The sequence below is a fragment of the Megalopta genalis genome, chromosome 2 (genome assembly GCF_051020955.1).
Source record: "Megalopta genalis isolate 19385.01 chromosome 2, iyMegGena1_principal, whole genome shotgun sequence".
NCBI classification, from domain to species: Eukaryota; Metazoa; Arthropoda; class Insecta; order Hymenoptera; family Halictidae; genus Megalopta; species Megalopta genalis.
In genome coordinates this window covers 18588192-18607274 of record NC_135014.1, presented here as the reverse complement: position 1 = coordinate 18607274, position 19083 = coordinate 18588192, and the positions used below count along the sequence as shown (strand labels likewise).

At 34.2% G+C, this 19083-nt stretch overlaps 3 protein-coding genes across 20 annotated transcripts in view; 2 read left to right on the top strand and 1 right to left on the bottom strand.

Annotated features, from left to right (window-relative positions):
* Nucleotides 1-4566, top strand: LOC117220659 (putative cytochrome P450 6a14). Of its 2 annotated transcripts, none has more exons than XM_033470865.2 (6): nt 1-160; nt 1002-1351; nt 1719-2244; nt 2932-3162; nt 3623-3874; nt 4317-4566. In XM_033470865.2, the coding sequence occupies exons 2-6, from the start codon at nt 1016-1018 to the stop codon at nt 4481-4483; spliced, it is 1512 nt and encodes a 503-aa protein (XP_033326756.2). In that variant the 5' UTR covers nt 1-160; nt 1002-1015; the 3' UTR covers nt 4484-4566. The 2 variants fall into 2 exon arrangements, with proteins under 2 accessions (XP_033326756.2, XP_033326758.2); XM_033470867.2 differs by having other exon boundaries at nt 9-119.
* Nucleotides 4567-5180: 614 nt separating this feature from the next.
* LOC117220658 (putative cytochrome P450 6a14) lies at nt 5181-11645 on the top strand. Of its 5 annotated transcripts, none has more exons than XM_033470859.2 (7): nt 5181-5568; nt 6748-6875; nt 8067-8416; nt 9593-10118; nt 10426-10656; nt 10880-11131; nt 11422-11645. In XM_033470859.2, the coding sequence occupies exons 3-7, from the start codon at nt 8081-8083 to the stop codon at nt 11586-11588; spliced, it is 1512 nt and encodes a 503-aa protein (XP_033326750.2). In that variant the 5' UTR covers nt 5181-5568; nt 6748-6875; nt 8067-8080; the 3' UTR covers nt 11589-11645. The 5 variants fall into 5 exon arrangements, with proteins under 5 accessions (XP_033326750.2, XP_076374794.1, XP_033326753.2 ...); XM_076518679.1 differs by having other exon boundaries at nt 6748-6976; XM_033470862.2 differs by lacking the exons at nt 5181-5568; nt 6748-6875 and adding an exon at nt 7265-7417.
* Nucleotides 11646-11895: 250 nt separating this feature from the next.
* LOC117220656 (echinoderm microtubule-associated protein-like 2) overlaps nt 11896-19083 on the bottom strand; it is a 70918-nt gene continuing 63730 nt past the window's right edge. For 10 of the 13 annotated variants that reach the window (XM_076518672.1, XM_076518674.1, XM_033470854.2 and 7 more), the window contains one exon: nt 11896-12117. In XM_076518672.1, coding sequence (XP_076374787.1) covers nt 11920-12117 — 198 coding nt within the window. In that variant the 3' untranslated portion in view covers nt 11896-11919. Of the gene's footprint in view, nt 12118-12728; nt 19064-19083 lie in introns of those variants that run through there. The other 3 variants (XM_033470853.2, XM_033470855.2, XR_013032669.1) reach the window with 2 other exon arrangements.

Here is a 19083-nt window from a genome sequence, read left to right as displayed (position 1 = left end):
TAGTGCATGATATAAGACAAATTCTTATCGTTCCGTGAAGTCTCTCTATATATTAACGAATCCGTTTCATTATAACAAGTGTTGTGTCAGTAAGCGGATACAGAGTAGTACGTCTTACGGTCAGTGACAAAGCTGATTCTATATCAAAACATTTCTTTCGGTTAGTATAAATATTTGTGAAAGGAAATTTAGAGAACATGGATTGCTTTGTTAATACTCTATTTGTAGACACCAATTTTAGGAAATTTCTCGTGGTGGCAATAATGTACATTTATTGTATGTGAAAAGTACACTTATGGACAAAATCACAGGACGTTTGATATTTGTAACGTTTTCGTATAATATAAAGATATATGTGTATATTTTAGACACTCTCTCGCTCTCTCTCTCTCTCTCTCTCTCTCTCTCTCTCTCTCTCTCTCTCTCTGCAATATCAACTTAGAAATATCATACGTCCTATCATTTTGTTCGGCAGTGTACTTTCAATATTTGTGAGCAAATTAATTACAGTCTTCCAAAGCAATCTTATATTACGTTTAAATATTACTCTTTTACAATGAGCAAAAATAATTTATGAAATTTATTCTCGTTCGGTGACTGCGTGACGTACTGTCACTTTTTAAAAACAAAATTTAAAAATCTATCCGACGCGTTTTTTGCACAACTGTTTCGCGAATTATATTGTAGTTTGGATCCACCACTCGTTAAATCAACAGCACCTGCACTTAATAAAATTATAAATTTTCGCATTAAATTTCATACCTTAACTTTGGAAATTATACATTTCGTTAAAGTTGTTGATAATATCATAAACCACAGCTCATTACCATAATACGACGATACAAGATCTTTTAATTCGTTTGCTTCAAATTTTTAACTGTAAACATATAAGTTCTGTTCTTATGTTTTGAAATAAGTTATCCAATTCGGTGTAACTTTCATCAGCACTGATGTGACAATCTACACGTTAATAATCGATTCTAATTTTTGTCTTGTTTCAGATAATTGAATCACGATGGTGGACTATTTCCAAATATTATGCGGCGCCTTGGCGTTGCTGCTAGCAGTTTACTACTATCTCACTTCGCCCTACAAGTATTGGAAAAAACTTGGCATTGCCGGACCACAGCCCTCTCTGATATTCGGAAATCTTAAATCGTCTATGTTGGAACAATCGTCTATGAGTGATACCGTAAAGAAAATGTACGACGAATACAAGAACGAGCCAGTGTTCGGAATCTACGGAGGCAGATCACCAATATTGGTTGTTAATGATCTCGAGCTGGTCAAAGATGTCCTCATTGGAGACTTCTCCATGTTCGCATCTCGTGGATTACAACTCTTTCCTAAGGTATTCATGACATTCTAATCAATTATATGAAAGCTAATCAATCTGGGAAAGAGAAAACTCCTTTTTAACAATTAATTTTCAAATTCAATTGTTTTATTTAACCTTTCTAAGAGTATTGAGTACGTCGGAATGAAAAATCTGATTGAATGTGAAACTGCTATAGAGTAAATTTGTTACAACGTATGTGATGTATAAAAATATCTTCCACAGTGATATCATACATAAACACTTCTAAATCCCTCATATAAAATATATAATATAATATAAAAATATAATATGTATACTATAACATAAAAATATAATATATAATATAATATATATTTTTAAATTATATTTATAAATTAAATCGAGAATAACGTATTCGCAGGTGGATCGTTTGCAAGAGCATCTCTTCAATTTGGAGCCTGAAATATGGCGTCCACTAAGAGCAAGACTTTCGCCAGTGTTTACGTCTGGTAAACTTAAAGACATGTTCCCGCTGGTAGCAGAATGTGGAGAACATTTGGAAAAATACTTGGACACAGTGACAAAAAAGGGAGGGCCTGTGGAATGCCGAGAAATAGCAGCGAAATTTACAACTGATGTGATCGGTACCTGTGCCTTTGGAATCGACATGAACGCCATCGCGGACGAGGATAGTGAATTTCGCAGGATGGGCAGAGAAATCTTCACTCCGTCCTTGAAACAGGCTATTAGAAATATGACGAGGCTTTTCTTTCCGGCGATATACGCAAGAGTGGGTTATTTTGTGCAGCCGACAAAGATCACTAATTTTTTTACGAAGGTGGTTATGGACACAATGAATTATAGAGAAGTAAATAATGTGGTCAGGCCCGACTTCATCAATATGCTTCTGGAGCTGAAGAGGAATCCGCGTCAGTTGGAAAACGTTGGTTAGTTGTTTTACTCAGTACTTGCAGTAGTTTGCAAATCTTTCATTTCATTCTGTCCGCAAGCAGTATCGTACGTGCTTTGACGGGGTTACTTTTTGTTAATCTTCACTTTGTTAATCTTCACGCCGCATAAAAATTTTATATGATATTTACACATTGGGTTTTTTAAACATGAGTAAATTAAAACGGCTGCCACAGTTATAGTACCTATTATTTCGGGTCCAAAAAAGACTGAATATTCTTCAGACATTCCAAAATAAGAGTCGACATCATTGTTGTTTAAATTATCACTGAAATGTAGTAAAAAATTGCGGAAGTTTTACATGTGCAAACGTGTTCATGTTTTCGGCGCGGCCCGAAGCATTGCAGGGAATTAAAATAATTTTGGGACACCCTGTATGTACATATAAGGTTACGTGAAAATCACGGTATTACAGGTCATTGAGAAACGTCGATAACGTTGAGATCTTGAATAATATGACCTTCAAAAAGAATTATTTCCACCGCAATCTAGCATTTAATTCGACATATTGATTTGTAACAGTTAGTAAGAAACTCTATGTATTTTTTGAGTTCCATTTGGACAAGTATACATATTTATAACATTCGATATAATTTCGGTCACAATCTTTTGTCTGCTACCATATATAAGTAACTGACTAATTGATTGATTGTGTCTCATTACAGAGTTGACGGACTCGTTTCTGACTTCGCAGGCATTCGTCTTCTTCGTAGCAGGATTTGAAACGTCATCATCAACGATAGGGCATGCACTTTACGAACTAGCATTACAGCCAGACGTACAGGACAAATTACGTAAGGAAATTCGAGAAAATTTAGAAGAAAACGCAAGAGAAGGTAAAAGTTTAACATACGAACAAGTCAAAGAATTTAAGTATCTGGATGCAGTGTTTCGAGGCAAGTATTTTTCTCCCAATTTTATTGGTTTGTTTACATAATTATCAAGTATCATTTATGAAAATTATGTGTGAAAGATATCTGTCACCATGAGCACGTTGACTGACGTCAATTCGAATATCAAAATTTTTTATGACGTTTTGGGTCCAATATGAGTCTAATAATAATACTGTCCCAATTGGGTCAGATCACGCGAACCAGGTGAACAATTCACATCATCATTTCTTGAAATTAATCGACCATTGAATTTCGATTGTAATAAAATAGTTTTTACGCGTTGTACGTGGCGTCGCTCCGACTTCTTGAAAATAAATATTGCTTACAAAGTAGTTTAGAAAATGATAACCTTTACCATCTATTTATTCTTAAATTAAATTTCAACGAAAATAACAATTTGGGCTTTATGAAAGATGCCACGGGAGCTTTAGTCATTTTTAATCAATTATATTCTTTTATACAGAAACGCTAAGGAAACATCCGATATTGCCAATACTAGTGAGACAGGTTAATACGAACTACACTTTCAAAGGCACGAAAATCACAATTCCTAAAGGCACAAAGATATGGATACCAGTATATGGAATCCATAACAATCCTGATATTTACACAAAACCTGAGGTATTTGATCCTGAACGATTCACCAATGATGGTATTTCAACCAGGCATCCTATGAGCTTTTTGCCTTTTGGTGACGGACCTAGAAATTGTATAGGTAAAGTATAATGTAAATCGATGGTACATAGTTATTATATGTATAGGGTGTACACAACTGTCTTCTGCGATATATTTTGTGCGATTCAATATTATCAAACTTTTTTGGAAACTCTTACAGTGTTCGAAAAAAGTCAGAATTGGATTGTACATGTTCGGAGAATGTGTTGTATGTAATTCAATTCTTAAGATTATTTCGAAAGATACAAGTATTGACACAGAAACGTTGTATATTTTAAAATATTTTATTCAATGAAATTAGAGAGAGAGAGAGAGAGAGAGAGGGAGAGAGAGAGAGAGAGAGAGAGGGAGAGAGAGAGGGAGAGAGAGAGGGGGAGAGAGAGAGGGAGAGAGAGAGAGAAGGAGAGAGAGAGAGAGTTAAGCGATACGGTTTATGACACGTTATTTACTGTTACTGTAAACACATTGCACTTTGCTTTCAGGAGCTCGTTTTGCATTTTACCAGAGCAAGGTTGGTCTTATTTCCATTCTCCGCAATCACAAGGTCGAAGTCTGCGAGAAGACGACGATTCCGTTCAAGTCTGACAACCGATCGTTCTTGCTGTCACTTAAGGGAGGAGTCGTGTTAAAAATGTCAAAAGCTGAATAATTTTTTATTTCTATTTATAATAACAAGGCATAACAAGAACCATGTTACATCCATCATGGTTATTATACACGAGACGACGCTAATTTGAGCTCAGTTTATTAATATCTATTACAAACGTTGATTCAAAGTTACAAATTAGAGGTAAGTTAAGCTTTGTGACGTCACAGAACTGCGACATCACTGATGCGTTTAGAATAGCGGACAGAACTACTGATAAAGTGGACCGAGCCACCCTCTCTGGACCACACACCTCATTTCTTGGAAATACGATAATTTTGGGACACCCTGATCTGACGAAGCATTGTTCGAAATCCATTAGTGTACAAATATAATACTTTCCACGCTGACCGTATTGATTAAAAATAAATAATAATTGTTTAAAAATAAATAATAATTGTTTAAAAATAAATAATAACTGTTTAAAAATAAATAATAATTGTTTAAAAATAAATAATAATTGTTTAAAAATAAATAATAACTGTTTAAAAATAAATAATAATTGTTTAAAAATAAATAATAATTGTTTAAAAATAAATAATAAAAATATTGTTTAAAAAAGTTTAATCGATGTGAGGGCGAAGCGGAATCACCCGTTCGCTTTACCTGATCCCTCCTACTTTTCAGATTTACGCCTTGGATAGAAGACGTAATTCCCCTTGCGCCTCGCGTTGTTTACTTTGGCGGAGCAGGAGACCAGTTCGCGGGTAGAGGCTCCTCCTTCGGTTATTGTGTACTAGGAATATCATTGCAATTAATCTTCATAATCCCATGTTTACGAAATATCTGACAAAGTTTGTCATATTGATGCGTTGCTTATTCATTTTTAGAACTTATCATTGCTGTCGCTTCCTGGTACTTAAATCATTCGTACATCTCACGATGACTTTACAATATGTTACCACCATCCCGGTTCAAGTACCTATATCAGAATGATAGTACATGAGATAAGACAAATTGTTATCGTTCCGCGATGTCTCCCGCTTTATGAACAAAATTGTTTCATTCTGATAAGTGTTGTGTCAATAAGCAGTAGCATGTCCCACGGTCAGTGACAAAGCTGATTCTGCATCGGAACAACTCTTTCGGTTAGTATAGATATTCGTGAAAATAAATTTAGAGAACATGAATTGCTTTGTTATTACTCTATTTGTGGACATCATCATTTTAGCGACTCTGCTAAATTACTATGTAGACGTCCTTAGAGGTGAACAGAATAAATCTGAATTAATTTCTGTATCTCATGCACAAAGATACCTAAGGAAAATAATGTAAAAATGTATTGATTTTAATCAGGCAAATTGATAGGATGTTACTACAAAAATGCAATTAATTAAAAAAATATTTTATACGGCGGTATATTAATATTTAGTGAGACCACATTTTTTTCGACAACGTTTAATAAACGCTCAGAAAACGTTTATATAATTTCTTAATACGTTTTTGTTTTAGGAGACAACAATTTTTAGTAATACTCTCTCTGAATTCTTTGACATCTTTGTATTGCTCTCCATTCGTGTATATAAACTGTCACATTTTTAGAACTGAAAATGTACAAACTGTCTTCGCAGTGTGTATTGTAGCATTATCCTGCTGGAACACATAATTATTGCCTACAATTTTTTCGGATCGCATGTTTACTAAACTCATTTTCTATCAGTTCTATATAGTTTTGGCTGTTTATGCGACCTGATAACAAGTTGATATCAGGTTTGCCACGATAGCCAGTGCCGGCCCATACCAAGAAACTACTTGCCCCCATTTGTCGACGACTCAAACATTGTTCTTCTTATCTCAGGTCATGAAAATGGTAATTCCAGCCATCAGGGTCGTCCAAATTAAACTTGTTTTCATCACGAAAACTCTTACATCTCCACCTTTTTTCCCCATAGAACATGTCCTCGAGGAAACTTTAAACGGATTTCCTTATGTTCTTTACTTAAGAGGGGTCTTCTTTTCAATTTTTTGCGTTTAATATGTCTACTTTTTTTGTATAAAATACGTCGTATAGTCCGATCGTTAGCCAGTACTCCCGCTTCCTCAGCGATTTGTGTTGTTGTTTCTTTATAAATCGAATCAACGCAATAATATTAAACATCCTATCATTTTGTCCGGCGCTGCACTTCAACATTTAACTTACTATATATGACAAGAATAAGTACAGGGAATATCAAACCGTGAAAATATTTAAAGAATTTAAAACTACTTTTGCGTTATTATCAACTTAATATAATAATTATGCATGAATGTCGTATATTGTGTTTCAGGTGTCGAAGCGATCGCGCGACTCCACGCAGGGCCGAAGAGTAACAAAACGCGAATTGTTGGCCGCAGCAATTCAGCAGGTCAGTCGAGTTCGAGAGAGCCTACGGATAGCACGTCCTTTCAATACTCCGTAAGTTTTAGCACTTCACACAAGACAATACGCCAATCATACTCCCGCTAGTTCGTTTCAAGGCCCTGTTGGTGATAAGGCCAGCAACCACGGATTTTCCGGTAGGTTTTTCTTACAAGACCAAAGTCAGTCGCGGCACCACCTTGAAGCGACGAGAACTGTGCGGATCTCGCGGAAAAGTCTAATGACCACTTGCGCTGAATTAACCTGATTCTCTCACTCGTTCCGCTTGCTTACGATCTCAACGTTGCGTGCGATTAAGCGTTCCTAGCCAATTGAAAAACCGCGGTTCTCGCTCTGCCGCATGACCGTAGGTTTCGATCTCACTCTCGCGAGTTTGCGAGTCACCCTGACGTGGTCTTCGCTCTTTTTTTATCGGTTCGGCATTCACACGCTGTTCGTGTTCGTACACTCTACATGTCGATCCTCTTGGTTTGGCAAACGCGTGCCACGTACGCCCGTTATTGTCTCGTTCCGCCTCTATCTCGCACTCTCAAAGTGCTGTCTTCATCCCGAACACGCGTTCAACCCGATTACTCTATGTAAATCGACTGTTATAAATATCGTGTTTCGTTTTCGCATGCTTTAGGTTTGATACGATTTTTGCAATGTGTTCCTTTTCTTTCAATTGTTCCCTTATTTCTTACATGTCTACTGTTAGGGGGATCCCTTTAAGAACTACTCTGAAATTACTATTATGTTTCCTTCGATAGATATAATACTGAGTTTATTTTTCTTTTAGTGCACAAAGGATTGGCAGATATTTCTCTATATTTTTTGACTGGATTTTAATTTGGCCATTATCCGATACTTTTAACATGTAATTGGTTTGAGCTATTTTGTTTAGTAAATTTTTGAGTGGGACTATATGTTTTGTACCCCATTCACGAAAATAGGAGGCGATTTTTGAGAAGTGAAAGTCATAAATGACTGACACGATCTCCGATCAAACTTGAAATACCATTTCATATTATAGTCTACCATTTTCTATTATTTTGTTATAATATAAAAGCGAAAATTTGTTAGATTCTGCAAGAAGTAAGAGGGTTATAGAAATGATTGCTGTAATAACACTTGCGTTCTCTGTTCTTATATTTCGAAATAAGTTATCCAAGTTCGGTGTAACTTTCACGAGCACTGATGTGATAATTTACACGTTAATAATCGATTCTAATTTTTGTCTCGTTTCAGATAATTGAGCCACCATGGTGGACTATTTCCAAATATTATGCGGAGCCCTGGTGTTGCTCCTAGCATTTTACTACTACCTCACTTCATCCTTCAACTATTGGAAAAAGCTTGGCGTTGCCGGACCACGGCCCTTGCTGATATTTGGAAATCTTAAATCGACTACATTGGCACAAGCGTCTATGAGCGATACCACAAGGAAAATGTACAACGAATTCAAAAACGAGCCAGTGTTCGGAATCTACGGAGGCAGTGCACCAATTTTGATTGTTAATGATCTCGATCTAGTCAAAGATGTCCTCATCGGAGACTTCTCCTTGTTTGCGTCTCGAGGACTACCCTTGTTTCCTAAGGTATTTATGGATAAATATATCTGATTGACGTCCCAATCAATTATATGAAAGTTGATCACACTCTGGAAATAACGAAACTTCTTTTTAATAATTAATCTTTAAATTCAGTTGCATTATTTAACCTTTTGAAGAATACTGGTACGTCGAAATGAAACACTTGATCGAATGTGAAACTGTTATAGTAAATTTGTTACTACGTATATGGTGCATAAACAAGTTCCAGTGATGTACCTTTTTATCGGACAATGTACTGAGGTGTAAATAATAGTACAACCAGTCTTGAATATTTCAAGAATTTTTGTCGCCACGCTTTAAGAACAACCCCAACGAGGTCTCTATGTAAATAGTGCTGAAACTGTGTAAGCAGAAAATATTGTATCTTATATTTGAAATGTATTTTACGCAGTATTTTACTGTAAAAATGTATTTTATTTTGCAGTAACGTAGATAGGAATGTGTTGTTCAAAATGATGACCTTAGCAACATATTTCAAGGTCATTGAAATCTGTGTTGAAGACCCTATTCCTTATAATTACCAAATATTGAACGTTTATTTTTTACTCGTGACGGTGTCCCTTTAAATGTTGAAGTTCAAACTACAGGATGTTCTCGGGTTAAATCGACAAACTTTATGTATAAATTTACAACTCAAAGAGAAACAAATTTTTCCTATGGCAGAACTCTCCTTCAAGAGATATGCTTACTTCAAATGACCTCAGGAACTCCTCATTTCCCGAAAGTACCATAATTTTGAAACACTGCATATACGCATGCATACCGGATTTAGAATCAAGCTTAGGTAGTTAATTCTGAGCTCTCATGTATTTTCGGGGAACCGGTTAGGTTCCACATAACCACTTCATACTGAATCTCATTTATTCAATTCACAACCTTCGAGATTCCAGTTGCTATTATTATTTTCACTATGGTGCACGTTTGCCTCTCGAAAGAAATAATTTTTCCAAGTCACGAGGTTGACATAATAACTATACCTTCCATCCCTTGTAAGCGTCGGCGGTGAAACAAACGTCGGCTCGTCTACAACTAATAAACTCTCACAAAAACCAAACGAGTGTACAGTCAGGCACTACTTCCTTAGCTCTCAGCTAGTAACGACAACAAAAGTTAATGATTCTTTTTCGATTAAAAATTAAATCAAGAATAACGTATTCGCAGGTGGATCGTTTAGGAGAGCATCTCTTCAATTTGGAGCCTGAAATATGGCGTCCACTGAGAGCAAGACTCTCGCCAGTGTTTACGTCTGGTAAACTTAAAGAAATGTTCCCTCTCGTGATAGAATGTGGACAACATTTGGAGAAATACTTGGACACAGTGGCAAAAAAGGGAGAGCCTGTGGAATGCCGAGAAATAGCAGCGAAATTTACAACTGATGTGATCGGTACCTGTGCCTTTGGAATCGACATGAACGCCATCGCGGACGAGGATAGTGAATTTCGCAGGATGGGCAGAGAAATCTTCACTCCGTCCTTGAAACAGGTTATTAGAGATACGACAAGGCAATTCTTCCCGGCGATATACGCACGACTAGGTCATTTACTGCAGCCGACAAAGGTCACTGATTTCTTTACGAAGGTGGTTATGGACACAATGAAATACAGGGAAGAAAAAAATGTGGTCAGACCTGATTTCATCAATATGCTCTTGGAGTTGAGGAGGAATCCGAGTCAGTTGGAAAACATTGGCAAGTTGTTTTGCTCTGCAATTAACACGTTAACTACTAGCTTCTTTGTGATGTGCCAGTTAATGTACCTTTAAATTAAGATTACCAAATATTGAACAAGTCAGGATTAGTAAAAAGTATTATTTTCGGACGAATCGAAGTTCAATCGTATATCTTCTGATGCATTGCGATACGTGAAACGTATGGTTTTGATGATGATTTGCAACCACGGTGCATTTTAACTATTCCTTTCTTTCTTTTCGCCTTATCCGTTTATGTACTACTGTATGTTGTAACAAAATAATTCATTTATTGTGTCACATTACAGAGTTGACGGATTCGTTGCTGACCTCGCAAGCATTTGTGTTCTTCTTAGGAGGATTTGAAACGTCATCGTCAACAATAGGACATGCACTTTATGAACTAGCACTACATCCAGATATACAAGACAAATTACGTAAGGAAATTCGAGAAAATTTCGAAAAAAACGCGAGAGAGGGCAAAAATTTAACATACGACCAAGTCAAAGAATTGAAGTATTTGGATGCAGTGTTTCATGGCAAGTATTTCTCGCACTATAGAATAGTTGTATAATAAGTTACACAGAACACGTTATAATCAATACAATCCTCATGCGAAGGTGCAACAGAATTACTAGTTTTGCGGACACAGAAGTCGGACCGCCCGCTGTTACGCGCGGGCGACCCCGAGTTCAAACAATGAAAGAACGCTGCAATTTCGGCAATGTCGCAATTATTAATAAATTATATTCTTTTCTATAGAAACGCTAAGGAAGCACCCGTTACTGCCGATACTAATGAGACAGGTGAATACAAACTACACTTTTAAGGGCACGAAAATCACAATCCCTAAAGACACGAGGATATGGATACCAGTATATGGAATCCATAACGATCCCGATATTTACACAAAACCTGAGGTATTTGATCCTGAACGGTTTACCAATAATGGTATTTCAACCAGGCATCCTATGAGCTTCTTGGCTTTTGGTGATGGACCCAGAAATTGCATCGGTAAGTTCTAGTCTCCACAAATGTCTTCTGCGACATCTTCTGTGTGATTCGATATTGTGAAACTTCTTCGAAAACTGTTATAGTGTTTGAAATAAATCATAATCCGATGACACAATGTCTGGAGAATATGGCGAACATAATTCAGTTTTTGAGTTTATTTCAAAAGATACACATAGTGATTAAAATATTTTATTCAATTAAATTACTACTGTAATACGGTTAATTACACGTTATTTATTCGTGTAATTAGTGTAAATATAGCGAAAACACATTTCGTGATATTCTTTCAGGAGCACGTTTTGCATTTTACCAGACCAAGGTTGGACTTATTTCCATCCTTCGTAATCACAAGGTCGAAGTCTGCGAGAAGACCACGATTCCATTCAAGTCTGAGAGCCGGGCGTTCTTGTTATCACTTAAGGGAGGAGTAATGTTAAAAATGTCGAGAGTTGAATAATTTTTTGTTTATTTTTATAAACGTGTATATAAAATAATAAAACAAACAATTGATTAATTCATATCTATTATTTTACATACGTTATCTATCATACATTAACTTACATACTTTATCTTACTTACATACAATTTAACCTTACATACAGAAAATAAATATATCTGTTAACGAAAAATATATGTGTAAAGAAAATTCGAGTCGTTGGGAAAAATGGTTGGGAAAAATAACATAAAGTTCACTTTGATTGCACTGTCACTAAACACACTGATCACTTAATCAGACAGAGGTAATTAATCGTAGAGGTATCCTGTAGAGGGGTTGAGGGTGTTTATTTTTATAAAATGGAGTGGCCCTGAAAAGGGCCGATAAAATTATAAGAACTATGGTATAATAAATTGTTCAAAGTTGCTTCCATTGACCTGGAGAAACCAGTTGGCGCGATGCAAGATTTGTTCTTATACACGTGTCTACCGTAATTTTTGCAACAGCACCCTGTATTCGCCCAATCAGTGTCTCGATGTTGCACCTCGTTCTGGAACAATGTTTACAAAAGAAATACATAAGTTGAGTAAAAACTTCAAGTAATCCATTTGAAACCACATGTTCTGCCGGATCTTCAACGCAACATTATCCAAAAGTTCCGGCAGATCATTTTGCAAGAAAGATGTAAATGCTATACCATTCAGCCTGTCGATCAGGATGTATAATAATACACGACAATATTCGGCTCCGACCGAATGAGAGAGCGTACAGATTTCTTACAGTTTTTGGTCAAAATCGTAATAAGACTGTGATTAATTTGTTATAACTCGTAACAACGTCAACTGATATCCCGTCAAATGAATCAAACAATGTAATGAGCTTTCTTCTCGCTGAAAGTGACATTACTGAATCCGTTAAATATTATCGACGCTTATTGTCTATTAACCCTTGGAAGACGGATCTTGTGGAGGCCGAAGCTGGGTCATTTTGTGACCCATGCCAAAAGCAAGTGTAAACAAATTCCAAAGTCTGTGATGTTTTTCCTCGAGTGACTCATGTTCGTCCTGCGAGGGTTAAATAAAGGCATTGTCACACGTTTTGCTATTTTAGAATTAATAATTGCATATACCGAAATATGCTTAAATCAATGAGAGAATGAAGTATGCATAAAGACGATTTATTAAACATTGAAAATACACTTATGCGTAAACGTCCATCGACAAGACATAAATAAAATATATAAATACATGTATTATATATATATCTTACATGAGAAATGTAAGTGAAAATCTACTGATTATCCTTGCTTTGTTGGACTTTGGTAAAATAGTTCGTACCAAAAGGAAAAACAATAACATATCAAACATAGAAGAAAATTGTAATCAGCCGTTTCTCCAGTTCACCGTATTTACACGTTCTAATCGTCATATAACTTGACAACATAAATACTTTGCTATCACACTTTCATTTACAACCGAGTTCTAGCAAATACTTTCTTAAGGATGGTTTTGCTATAATCCCTCCATTATAAATTACTTTTTGCAATTCGTCATTTTCTCAATTCGTTAACTACGTTGATCTTCGTGGAACATTAAGTCTCGTTTTATCTACTACCTCTTACGTAACGTAACTGAAAAGTTTTGCAACTACGGATACATGTCTGAATACAGTTCATTTTGTATATCAGAATGAAAGAATATAAAAGCCAATTAAACAAATTATACCTGAACTAATCAGCTTATACTTGCATTTCTTTCCAACCTCACAAAACCTATAACTAGTGACATAGTTCTTCGTTTGATTCAGAGCCTTTTACACGGTATTTGAAAATAGTAATTTTCATATAGAAGAGTTTCGAGAATAATAGTTCCACATTATTTTAAAGAAATATACTACGATTATTTAAACACGTATACACATGTTTGGATACTGGAACAACTTTCGACTACAGATTTTATGCTTCTATTTGCTGGAACAATTATGTGTATAAAATATAAATGATAGAAGGGCTAATAAGAGCTAACATAGTCTTTATTTTTCTTCTTACCAAGTAAAATGAGTAGCAGAGGAAATAAATATTTATATCGATTTTACTTTATGGAATTGTTCTTCAAGGTATCAAATTCCATGTACGTTCGTGACAGTAGGTCGTCATTTCAATGATCATGTAATCGCAAATCAATGAACTGCAAGAACTGTGAACTGAGAATACTTCTTAAAATGAGATGGAGGATTTATTAGATAGTTCTTTGCAAATTAGTAAATTACTTACTCTCATTTCCGAAATGTATTGAACGAAATCTTATTGTAAAATATATGTATAAATACGTTTATACAAACAACCAATTTTCGTTCAATAATTAAGTTAAGTCAGCAAAGATTCTACGAGTATATCCATTAATTCGCATAGTATGTCCTATGTTCCTGGACGTTAATTCGCCACAGTTCCATACTTTTCGAATAGATAGTAAGATCAATCTGTTCCTCGCAAGTGCTCATTCAACATATTTCTAACAGTAAACTACGATTTAGAAACCAGTATCTTTTATCCTAAGTAGATAGGATTAGTCTGCAGCAACCCTACCGATGACCTTAGCAGACAGACTCACAAAGAAACACACTACCTCAATTTCCCTTCATGATGAGTTTGTGGTGCGTGTCTCAGATAATACAGAGACAATGTGAGGCACAGTCGACTTCGCTTAGGATTTCTTATATCACGTCCCGGACGGCCTCTTTTTACCCAGTACGAGAATTCCGCACGTAACATATGTCACGTAACTTCTATTGGACGGCATTTTACAATACGAAGTCTCTTTTTCATCACTTCGAATCTTGTACCTCATTGATCTCATGGAGGAATTATGATAGCATATCAGATAGATACATAGGCAACGGATCTAAGTGCAAAGAAATGCATATAGTAAACTTTTCGAGTTTCAATCTTTCAACATTCCATGTTTCAGACAATTTAATGAAGAATCTTTGTTAAAATAAAAATATATAAAATAACTTCGAAATGTTGCAACATGTATAGTATGTATACTTTCATTTAGTGTGATACTATCTGAAGTATTCATATCGAATTGAAATGTATTAAGTTGTTAAATAATGTAAAGTGTACAATACAAAACACAGGGGTATAGGGAAAAAATAACAATACAATTTTTTGTATTGTTATGTATAATGTGTGTATAATTGTTTCTGATTTCATTGGAGACACTAATCATGAATGTATTAAAATGTTAAACAGTTAGATTAACACGCAAAGTGAAATTTTAAATGTATCATATCAAAGTTCCCAGTAAGCAATTTGTCCTGGATTTGACAATACGCGTGTGTGCCAAATACCGAGCCACCTATTTCCCCAGATCGTACGGATTTGGTACCAACGCCGTGTTCATGCCAAATACAGACCAAATCCAGGCCAAACCTCGTAACGCTGCCACATCTGCCACACGAGTATGACTGACCTGCTTACTTTAAACAGGCTTTAAGCAGAGCCTGGGCACCAAATTCACATAAATTTTCGCGCAAAGTGCATTATCTAGCGTTTTACATGTATTTGGTCGAAGCAAATTTGGTTGACTGAGTTATTAGAACACTTCTTGATAACGATACAAAACTACATCTGTGCTATATGAAGACGATACATATGCATACATATATGTAAATGTAGAAATAGGAATTTATTATAGGCATTTTCTTCACAATTAGTCTACCGACTGTTCTCTTCCTCCTTGAGATGTATGGACGTTTCCTGTCAAGATACTTTTCTTTTTAATAGACACGAGGCTGTGTTATTCTCGAAATAAGATTATATTAACCCACAGTAGCCTAGTGTTACTTTCAACCATTTTTTAACATTCAACATAAAATACAGTGTCTAGCATGCAATTAGGAGTATTATCTCGTTAAATTAGCTATAGATGAGAAGTTGCAGAGGATAAAGTTGAATGCTGTAAGAGAATCAATTTTCTTACATAACTTTCTCGCATAAGTGCATTAATACAACGCAAAATATACAAATATACCATTTTTTAATAAAAATACCTATCATGGAAAAGGATTGAAGTTAAGAAGAATAATGACCTTTTGGTTAAGAAGAATAACCAATCCCGATTGCATGACAGACCCTGTATATCAATTTATGATTAGACTTATGATTAGACTCGCGTGCGTCCAAAGTTGGGCAAAGTATAACTTCGCAATTAAATTTCAATGAAAAACTATTGAATTTTATAAACGGCAAATTTATCAAACTACCATTAGATTAATATCTGATATTTTCATGAAATAGATAACTTTACTTGCTTGAATTATTTTCATATTTTGTTCAATATAGTAGTAGAAATATTTGATAATTAATTGTATAAAAATTGTTAATAAATATATTCATATCAATCGCTTTAAATATTCAAAATAATTGTCTAAATCACTTTATTCAAGAGATATAGTTTTATTATTTCGTAACTATTTTTAGCTTATAATTTCACTTTGGTCAGTATTCTCTGAGTAGTCAAACAAATTATTTCTTCTAAGATAGTTTTACTATTAATACATTAAGAGCTATAAAATTCTTTAAATATTTTTTCGTTTATTTAAACTTTAGATTTAGCAATGTTCCTTCATTCTTTTTATTGTTCGCACATTTACATTGTTTAATAAACGTTTGAAATCACTGCCCAACTCTGAACGAATTTCAATCTCAAGACTCCATATGTGAACATTTGCGAATTATCTGATAATATTTACAGGTTGTATACGAGACATAAACACTTCTTTAAGTATCTATAACTATAGATCTGAAGTAATAGAATACAAATGTAAGTATATTTATATACTCAAAAATCTTAATTTTCCTATTCTTGAATACAAGAAAGTAGAACGAGGTACCCAGGTAAATTAATTATAATCGTGGTCAAAACATTGAATCATCGCACAAACTTATCTTCTTGGTGTTAATTATGCAAAATTTAAATTTTGTACAATAAGGGCAAACTTCATTCTTATTTCATTTGATAACACTTTGTTGTAATTGGGAGAGTAAACTCTTTCTTATTTGGTCGTATCAATTTTGTTTTAAGTAAATGTTTCGTAAACATTTTTATGCAACCTGTACTTTCAAACTTATTTTAGAATCTACTAAAAGAGTTATCAACTCACTTGTCAATTTAATTTATAGCCCAGTTTTCTATAGACCAGTTAATCGGGATCCTATTATATGAATATAATGAAAATGCATGTACATACTATTATACATATGACATAATATTATATTCGGCTATAATGAATATTCAGAATTGTGTAGACATTCTATTAATTTGTATTTGATTAGTTATTTATATAGAATGTACATTCTCTAAAAAGTTTTTCTCTGCCATCTTTTATGCACGAAAGAACTCTCACGGTTATATGAAAATATGACTAAAAATGCATACAAGCATACAAATTTATGGAACCTAAAAAATGTAACTAATTAGACATAAAAAGAGTACTTTGTATTACAGATGCAACATGACTAAAATTCAATTGTTTCTACCAACTATCAATCTTAGATTTATTTATTAATTACTTCTCAACTACCCCTATCGTGAGTTGGCAAAATATAAGCGTTGAGGTTCCTTTACTGAATCGAGATTCTACTATCTAAATCCTAGTGTAACATAATCATCTATTACATCTACTACAGAATACTACAGTTAATACAGTGAAGAAAGTTATGTTTGAATAAGCATTGTGTTCAATGAAAAAAAAGAAGTCATTTTTAGTCAAATGTTGACTCTATAATTATACAGGGTGTCTCTGAAATCATGGTACAAACGACAAGATGGTTTTTATTTAAGTTTCACAATCAAATAAAATTTGAAAATTTAAATTAAATCTCTAATAAGATATTAAAAGAGAATTCGTTTTGAGTCATTTATTTTATTACTACTATTCTATCATGCCCTCATAGTTTTCATAATTTCTAATTGGCAACTTCTACTGGTGACAAACTTGTAGGCTACATTCATAGAAAACAATGAAAGAAAATTGCTTTCACATTCTCAATATATGTATATCCTCTACATATAGAGAATTCTCTCTCTCTCTTTTTCTGATATATTCTATATATACATATATAGAATTAAACAAGAGAGTGAAAGAGAAGTGTTTATACAAAATACATATCTTTCTGCTTTTCTTATGAATACATCTTCCCAATCTTTTGATTAATAGCCTGATAGTATTAGATAGCACTTATTGTTAATGATTATTACACAAAGGACACATCAGTTTCTTACACTCCAACGCTTGGATGATAATTATTAACACAATGAATACATAAAGGACAGCTTCACTATGCATTATTGAAGAAATATTGAAACATAATTTGCACTCTTCACTGCAAACTTTTGGATATCTTCATTTTTAACTTTCTCACTTTGACATTGCCTCTCTTATTATTAGTAACGAATGATTTATGTGGCAATCACCTGTAAATATGAAATAGCAACAAGACTTCACTTTTTTGTTGATGATAGATACTTAATTGGTACAGGTAACAAGTAATTTCATAATTGTACCCAGTATCCACTGATCAGTTTTATAGTGTTCAATCTAAGGACTTTCTTGCATAATTCGTTTCTTGTTTGCATTCTCGTAAGAATGTCTAAAAATTATTATAAGATTTCTTTAGTTAAAGTAACTTGTTTGCACTTTGTTGTTCATTATGGAGTAGCTTTAACAGAAATTCAACTGACTGGACATTTTCAATTTTTCCTTCAATTACCCTGTTACATTCTTAAATAGAAATCTTCTCAATTTATTAACTGTTCAATTATAACGAACATTTTACTGCTTATCGTACGCATTTCACGATAAGGGATACTCGCAAAAGTTACGTTTGGGAGGAAAATAATGATAATGTTCACGTTATAACTATCTTACAATTAGTTTTTTTCACTCGTAGTCATGAATGGTACGTAACCTATATTAAAGATTTATAATTTCCTTTCGAATTAATCTTTTTTTATCGTTTGCATAACCTTTTAGAACTATTAGGTCTACCAAAAAGTTCTTTCCGATAATGTCATTTAAAGTTTCAATATGTATGCACATGTTCATTTGAGACATATATTTTTCAAAAATGGTATTTACAAATTGCCGTCACGTTATTAAATATATGAAAAATTTATTTTTTTCTTTCACTTCATAAACGGACAGAACTTTTTGGTAAACTTAATGTGCATAGTCAATAATCATAATTTCATTTCTGGTTTTACATTCGTCTTATTTATTTAGTTGATTTCTCAACCATGTGATCATCAGAGACCCTTCAAAGATAAGTCAACACGATGTTGAATTTCACCAATTGAAGAGAGTTAGTAATTTACAATCCATTGTAAAACGCCTGTGTCATTTCCACCCGTAGAAATTAATCGTGTATCGTCATGAAGGAATGATACATTCGTGACGTGACTCGAGTGACCACCGTATGTATGACAAAGAGACTGAAACAAACAAATTTCAT